Source organism: Phyllostomus discolor, chromosome 4, assembly GCF_004126475.2.
Source record: "Phyllostomus discolor isolate MPI-MPIP mPhyDis1 chromosome 4, mPhyDis1.pri.v3, whole genome shotgun sequence".
Classification (NCBI taxonomy): Eukaryota; Metazoa; Chordata; class Mammalia; order Chiroptera; family Phyllostomidae; genus Phyllostomus; species Phyllostomus discolor.
The window spans coordinates 143,710,000-143,718,846 of NC_040906.2; the positions used below are offsets into that span (position 1 = coordinate 143,710,000).

Genomic DNA, 8,847 nt, shown 5'->3' on the forward strand with positions numbered 1-8,847 from the left:
TTTCTATTCCATGTGGCCCTCCTCACTTCCCCGCACCACACAATGCTGCATAGGCAATGAAGAGGGAAAGAGAATTATGTCTGATTTTATATCTCTTGAAAGTAACTTTTTAGCTAATAAATGATTTAGTGGTTTGATTCCTTCATTAAATTTAGTCAACATTAATTGAATTTATGACTAACATGACAAAAATCATTTAAAAATGTTTTTTGTGATTTAGTGTGATCCAAAACCTTATTAGCGTTTAGCAACCAGAATATCTCACTATCTGAAATCATGCTTAAGGGGGTCATTTTCTCCATCCAAATGAAGTCAACATGTGTTACTCCCTAGTGTCAGGGAGAAAAATACAAAGAAGTGAATAATGGTTTAAACAGTTAGAGACAATAGACTCACAGAAAGAATGGTAGGAGGAGGTACAAAAGTACTTGCTAAAGGCAAGCAATGAAGCAATGAAGATCCTGGGGTACCATGGCCAAGAAAGGTTTTATAAAGAAGGGAAACTGTGGTGGTCCTGGTGAAAGGACATCTGTAGAAGTAGACTGGGAAAGGGCAGTGGGGCACGCATACATTTCACTCAACGGTGAGCTATCCACGTTGGCTAGAGCTGCATGTCTGTGGGCAGGGAAATACCAACTAAGCAGGTTAGAAAGAAAATTTGGAAACTGGTTGTAAAAGGCTATGTATTTCTTCCCTTCTTTCTAAAAGTCCATACCCATGTGATTGTTTTCAGATTTTTATATGTGTTATTTAAATCTTTTGTTATTGTTATTCTATTACAGTTGTCCCAATTTTTCCCCCTTTGCCCTCCTCCACCCATCCCATCCCCAGTCAGTGAAGTACAAATACCATATGATCTCACCTATAAGAGGAATCTAATGAACAAAATAGAACCACATGATTTTTAAAAATATATTCTAATACATTCTCCTTCCAAGGAAAAGCAAAACAACAGCACCTTGATTTGTTAAGGAGAAATGTCCTGAGAATGAAAAGGAAAAAAAAAGCCATACAAAAGGAGAAGAGACAGATTCTGTTACACAACTCTTCCCTGTGTGCTCATATATGTTTAATTCAAAATAAATAACTCAAAATAATAAATGATTCAAACTGAAAATAATATGTTAATAATAATAAATCATTCACTAATGACAGTATCATATGACTAGAGAAAAATAAAACAAATTGAATTTTAAAAGAATGACTAATTTCTTCATGGCTCTTAAGATCACAGAAGCATTTATCTGTGTAATTCTTAAAATCTTTTCTCTCTCAGCCAAAGAAACTAACTGTATAAAACTGTGTCCTGACACCAGTTTTAGAACTGGCATTGTTTTACTCTCTTACAGTGCCATCTGTGATGAGATTTCTACTGTATGCTGATGGGGAAACTGACAAGAGCATCCCCCACAGAAGTCCAGGACTCTGCCACCTAAACCAGGCTCTGGTTACGGGAAAAAACAAGAACCAACTAACCAAACTAACAAAGAAAATAACCCCAGAAAACCCTAAAATGGTGTGGACCTCTTAAAAGCTTCAGGTTGGTTATTAGAGAAGAACAATTCTAGAACCTCATGGAAAACACTGACCAAGGGAAATCCCATGTTGGGAACTGGCAATACTACACTTATTTGTCTTTAATTAGCTGCCTAGACCTTGCAACACCTTTTATTGGAGAAACACTGAAAATGGTCACTGGGTTCCCAAACTAATCCAAACCAAAAACAAAACCTACTTTTGACAATAACAAATAAAAATGTGTACATTAACTGTGATAAATAAAAATAAAACGAATGTAAATATACTGCACAGTGTTTAAGACACAAGCTTCTTTGGGGCCTAGCAATCTCTGGAACAGACCTGCTGCTCTTAGCCTAGCTTATTCGAGTTGAATTAAAGGTCCCCTCCCACAAGCCCCCAGTTTCAGCAAATCAGAAGTTTCACTGGCCCTTCAGCACACTGCCAGTTTCCAAGTACTCTCCCAAAGTATCCACAGCAGCTTCACATGATTGAACATATTCTAAAACAGCTTGAATATGCTTGTCACAACTAAGACTGTAGTACAGGTAGAAGGAGAGATGAGAAGAGTAGAGGACTTTTCAACCTTCCCTAGGCCCAGCTAGGCCTAGCTGACAGATCACACTGACCTCAGGCCATGGCCTTGACCCTCTAGACTTGTAAGCTGCAGGAAGACAATTAATGATCGAGTGTTCTCATTCTCTCCCCAGAGCCCAGTACTGTGTCTGCATATGGCAAGTCATGTGGACAGAATAAATAATTATTTAAGCCTAGCCTCCAAACTTCACCATCATTCCTCCTCCTCTACCAATCTTCTCCCTCTCCCTTCTGCCCTTTCCAAAGTGAATGTAAGGACCCAGCAAGACTGGCCTTTCATACTCTAACTTAAATTCCCAAGTAGACACAAATTTTTCATCAAAATGTTGGATACTATATCTGCAAATGGAGAGCAATGTCAACCTCCCACACATACACATACACATGCATGTGCATACATACACCATGAACAATGGCTGTTTAAAAACAGGGATTCAGAAAGAAATACAGTGATTCAGGAGACATTTGGTCTTATTGCAGGAAGGCTGGTTATTAACTATCCAGATGTTTTTATGCCAAATGTCAGTTACACAAAAGGTTACTAATAAGCATTTATTAAAATAATGAATGAACAATGGGTGATGTAGATAATTTACAGATTGGGGGATATTTAGGTTCATCACTTTACATCTCTTGATTAGATATTCACTCTGAGTCTAGGATACCAGTCCTAATAATTTTAATATACTTCTAAGTAAAAGAATAGAAAAAAATAAACACAATGAAATCAGAGTAACTACCTACTCTCATACCACCAACTGGTGCAAAGTCCCACATCACTCTATACTTTCTTATATAATATAAACCAAGATTAATTTACTTGTTTAAAATATTTAAAAAGATAATAGTATATGAAAAAAAACATTTTTATTGTTTTTCTAAAAGTACAACTCTTTCAAAGTTTCCATTCAATGTACAAAGTGTCAATGGTACAGTAAAAGGGACATTTTCTGTGCTGATACATTATGGACCACATGCTGTATTTGCTAGATATGTGCTGTTGAAAAGCCCAGTTTTTATAGATTGCTTTATAGATTGCTGTGGACATGTTTTATTAAATAGCACCATTTGATAAAATAGCTCAAAATAGTATTTTTGCAGAAACTGTCCTAAGACAAAAATCTCTTGGGTCATCAAATATATTCTACAGATCTGTATTGTTTCTATTATAACAGTACCAAGTAGATACAGCTTATTTACACTTAGGTAGAAACATCAGTGGTGAAAAAGACTTGGTGAAGTAATAGAACAGAAAGACAGAAGCATATAACCAGTCCTGAGGATGAAAGCTCTCATGGCACAGGGCTCCCTCACTTCTCTCCCTGAATAATCTGGGTCCTTTCACAACAGTCACCACTATTTCTCAAGACCATCTTTCTCTCCACCCATTTTTATTGCCCCCCTTCCCAAACTTCTGACTCATCGACTTTTTCTTCAGCCTCATCTAATATGCTTGAAACTCCTTCGCCCAGATTTTCATGAAATTACAGTGAGAAGATATCCTCTTGGAATTGGATCAGTGCTAATGAGTCAAAGAAAAGGTATCTGGAGAGCATGGAAGGGAGGAGATGAGGCAGTGAAAAGAAATGGAGTACCATAGGCTTCATGCTTGTTCTACCTGAACCTGAAAAATACTCCTCCTTACACAGCAGCAAGGCAGAACAGGCTGCATCCCACTAAGCCTCTAAGGTAGTTAAAACATACCATCTATCTACACTAGGTAGCTAATTACAGAAAGTAAGGAAGCAGTCTCAGGTTTCGTAAGTGGATAGCCAAAGGAATGGGTGAATACCTTTCCTCTGACCTGCTAGTTGGAGATCACTTGGTCCTAGTGGCTACTTTGACTTCTCAGTCTCAGCAACAATATTATTTTATGTCTTCATAAGCAAGTAGCAAACTTTCACATAAGGCAACTGCAAAATTTCCCTATTTCATTCATGATGTTTTTACACAAACATCATTAGGAAGGAATTAACAACCATACAAAAGTATATTCTATCTTTGCTCTCAATTCTCTCCGAGACTCAAGAGGTGGGAAGGAAATGACAGACAGGAATGAGAACTCCTGGGTGTGGCTCTGGCTATATGGAGATTGGAGGACCTTGACAATGTGTGAACTCTAAAGTATGCAAAGTGCAATTACCTGCCAGGGAGCTTCTCTGATGTTTGGCTCTGCACAATTGTGTAATGGGAAACCCTGATGCAATGTTTAAATAACCAAAATCACTTCAGAGATGAAGGGAAATATATATATTGCATATATAAATGCATATATATATATGTGCATTTACCAGGTTATGTAGGTACAGCATAACTTCAGTGTAAACAATACACAGAAGACTTAAAAAGGAAAAACTCCATTAAAGCCTCTTTTAACCATTTTCTATTGCAATAGCTAATTAAATAGCTTACTTCTCTGTGTCAAACTTAAGAATTTATGAAAAAGAACACAATTCTCAAAAGAAGTTAAAGCCAAATCAATGTCAAAGAATCATTTGTATCACCCAGAAATAATTATAGCAACACATTTTCTCCACAGCATATATCCCATGCATTGTACTGTATTCATGCTGTACCTACTACCCATTTACTCTAACGAATACAAAAACAACAGGAATATGTTATAATTTCTAGAAAGGCAAAGTCACAACGTGCAAGGTTAATTTCCTCCCCTGCTGGGATGCAGGGCAATACTGCAAGGACTGAAAATATTTAAATCAAAAGATCATTTCTAAAATCCTGTTAATTTTTATTTCAAAACTTTTAAATGGCCTAAAACCAAAAGCAACTGAAACAACTGGATAAAATAAGTGGGTAAATGTGAAAATAGCATCACAATAGCTTCTGCTATAAAAGCAGAAGGGACCATATGTAAATCAACCATGGGACAATACTGTCGAATAAACTCTAACAACTATAGGAAAAAGTTTGTTGATTTAAGAAAACTGTATATATATGTAAGCTTCTAGGACAACCTCTAGGTGCTGCTGTAGAGACCCCTTTCGTAAAGATCTTTCTTTCCCAGTGTTTTTTTGTTGGTTTTTTTTTTTTTTGCCTCCCCCTCCCCCTGACTGCACTGCACTGCGCCAAGCCATTACAGACAATCACTTCAAACATAACTGCTGTCAAAGAGCCTCACAAACTAACATTCTTCAAGGCTCAAGGAACCAAACAACGGCTTTTTGCTTTTATTTCCAAATTATGTTATAGGAGCTAGCCAAAATATCAGCAGGTTAGCAGGTTGTGTCAAAGCAGCCAGGAGGCCGAAGAAGCAAAAAAGACAGCCACCACTGAAGTTCACCGCCCCGACCCCCGCCCGAGCCATCTCTCCACACTCAATATAACTAAATGTTAAAACCAATCCTGTGCATAATTTAAAACTGTCATATGAGATCTGGAGATGTGGCAACATAGGGTTGGGAGGTTCCTGCGACGAGCTCTCAGCAGCACAGACTCCACCTGCTATGTCAGCTTCTGCATCTGAGAAACCGATGAGAGATGGTGGAAGCTCAGAGAAAACCGAGCGAGCGTGGGGGGCGGGGGGCGGTGAGGCCGTAACGTTCGGAGCTGATTAACCAGAGCCCCGTCGCGGTCCCAGCGCCCCGCACCTCCTCTGATCCACAGCCTCCCAACAGCCGCAGGGGGCTGGTGTCGCCCACGGGGCCGGGCGAAGACGGGGACGCCAGCGGCTTTACCTGTGATGGACCAAGTCCAGCGGTAGAACTCCACCGTGTCATTGAGCGCCGTGGACACCACATTCAGGACACTGCCCTGCTCCGAGTCCAGGAGCCCCATCGCGGCGGAGAGCAGGAGCTGGCGGCGGCCGGGAGGAGAAAGCGGAGACCCCGCGGGAGGGCAGACTTCGGAGGCAACGGCCGAAGGAGAGAGCGAGCGTCAGCTGGGATTCCCTCCAACGGCGGCGGCGGCCCAGGTGCGTCTTCTCCTCCTGTTCCGGGCGCCGCGGTAGTGGGGATGCGGCGGAGGCAGAGGCGGCAGCAGCGGCAGCTACCGGCCCGGAGGAGGAGATGGTACCGTCTTGGCGATCAGGAGGAAGAGGGGGAGCTCCTGTCGTGAGCGCCGAGCGCTGCACCCGTCTGCCGCCTCCTGCTGTCGCCGCTCCAATCTCCTCGGCTGGTGTCACGTGGGCGCGCGCGGGGCGGAGGGGCCTGCGCGCCCCTCCTCCCGCCCGCGCGCGCGGATTCTTGCGAAGGGATGCTGCCGTAGGTGGCGGTGGCAGCCCGGCCGGCGCACGCGCGCGCCGCTGCACCCGGGCCTCCTGGTCCCGGCCCTCCGGGTCCCGGCCCTTTTCGAGGTCGCCACCTTCCCCAGTGAGGCCCCTAGGGCTTCTTCCCCACCTACCTCCAGGGCATTGGGCCCCGCGGAGGAGTAACCACCGTCCCACTTTGACCTTGCATCCGCCCCGGGCACATCTTAGGAAACAAGACAGGGAACAATGGGCGTTTTGTGCTGAAGGATGAGGTTAGCGAGGTGCGTTTGTCCTCACCTGTCATTCACTTCGACTTTTCTGGGGTTCTCTTTCCTTCACCCTGTCAGCACTTGCTTGCCACCAGAACAAGGGAAATGCACAAGTTATCCCTCTAAATTCGTGAAGCTACAGTGATGGAGAATGGACTTAGGGGTCTACCCATTAACAGATTAATAAATACAATGCAGAATCCGCGTATGTGGATGGACTACTTGAGTTAATATGCGAAGTTAATATGCGAATGTTCTGCTACGGGTCAGCGCCCCTAGCCCCCATCCCCGCCCTGTTTTCAAGGGTCAACTGTAATTTGAATGAATGCTTGCACGTGTTCTGTACAGCCTTTTAATATACATGGAATAATCAAAGAGATAGAATTGTGCTAAATTAGGCCATTACAAGTTCAGAGAAGAGGGAGGACCAAAAGGGGCCTGCCTTATAATTAGAGAGGTCAGTTTGGACCTGAAGAAAATGAGGTGAATCTAAAAGGACAATCTAGGCAAACAAGGAAAAAGTAATTTTTAAAAAACCTGTTTGGATAATAAGATAGGAGGCAACAGGGTAATCTACCCTTGAAAAGTAGCAAAAATACACCACAGGAAATTAATAATTTGATAGTTTCTGACATCTAACAAGATCTTTGAGAACAGTCCAATAATCTTTTCACCTACTTGTTAGTTAAACATGTCACCTACTTTTTGTTTAACCTTTTCTCTAATTGTTAATTTAGGGTGCTCCATTTAAAGGCCACTGAGTCAAGTGTGTGATTGCTTTTGTTGTTGTTGGGGTTTTTTTTGACACAGTTAAAGTAATGTGAATATTTTCTTTCATGTTTATTTGATTTACTTTCCAGTTGACCTGGTTATATATTATTTGACTTTATTTTACATTGAAACCATCTTAGAGAGTAAGAATTATTTTTGGTTCCACATTGAGGACCTAATTCAGTGCTGTAAGTAATAATTAATATTTATGATGATATTAAAATTATAACACTTTTTTCAGAACTGTTACAAGTGGCAAGAGCTTTAAAGTGGGAGAAGACATAGTTAAAAGTAACTGATTTATTTTATCATTTAAGCAACCACCGTTGTCATTATATATTCTAATCTTGAAATTAACCAAATAGAATATAATTTATCAAATATATTTACCAGATTAAAGGTTTTGGGGTTGAAATTATAGTTTCTCAAGTCTCAGCCCCAAGTTATGTGTATCAGATTCTAGTAGCTATATAAAAAGTCCACCCAAGTCTGCACATTAGGAGAGATGGTGAAGATCAATGATGTGTTCATGTATTTTGATGATCTAGCCAAGTTCAGATTAGTTTGAACTTTATGTAGTAAATTGATTACTACTTCTATTTTGTGAAATCCTGAATGTTTTTAATGAAAACCAGATCCCACCCTCACCCTCATGCACACACACAAAACTTCAGCGTCTTGTTTAATAAATACAAACGTTTTTAAACAAGTTCTTTTATAGTGGAAGTCAGTGTAAGTCCCGCTATTCACTAGGGGGCGCCAGTCACATATAAGAAAATCCTAGACAAGTGTTGAAAAAAGTGTCAAGAATCGCACGCACATCTCCACACTCTACCTGGAAGAGTAGTATGTTTATTAGCATTGATGACATATCCAAACATAACCTAAGAACTAGAGCCCTAGAACTTACACACGCTGGAGCCTTATTACCCAGCCTAGAGACTAACAGTACAGTATTCAATTCACATGTTGTTTAGAAATACTAAAGCCTACCTAGTCTGTTTGTGCAAATGGAAGGAATCCTGCATGTCCACTCACCTGGAGTTACAGCCATCTAACAAAGACATCATGACAGAACAAAATCAAATACAAGCATCCGTAGTATCTGCAAAACTCTGAGAACAGAGTTCTTTGTTGTGGATTGACTGTAAGACACAGTAATCTATAAAAACCAAGGGAGATGATATGATTGTAATAAAAAATTACTTTATGTAAAATAGAAAAAATGCTTTATAGTGTATACAGAATTAACAAGATAAACTATCTGTTTTTTCCTAGTGTTTTCACCTTTCTATGTTTCAATATCGTCAGCAACCTGTGCTTTTAAAGAAAGAGGAACGCCCTGGCTGGCGTAGCTCAGTGGATTGAGCACGGGCTGTGAACCAAAGTGTCACAGGTTTGATTCCCAGTCAGGGTACATGCCTGGGTTGCAGGCCATGACCCCCAGCACATTGATGTTTCTCTCTCTCTCTTTCTTTCTCCCTC

General features: G+C 40.9%; 1 protein-coding gene across 1 annotated transcript in view; it reads right to left on the minus strand.

Moving 5' to 3' along the window:
• ELOVL4 (ELOVL fatty acid elongase 4) overlaps window positions 1–6,253 on the minus strand; it is a 33,060-nt gene extending 26,807 nt beyond the window's left edge. Inside the window, exon 1 of the mRNA XM_028510544.2 lies at window positions 5,811–6,253. Within this exon, the coding sequence (XP_028366345.1) occupies window positions 5,811–5,910 (100 nt within the window). The 5' untranslated portion in view covers window positions 5,911–6,253. The remainder of the gene's footprint in view (window positions 1–5,810) is intronic.
• Window positions 6,254–8,847: the final 2,594 nt, after the last annotated feature.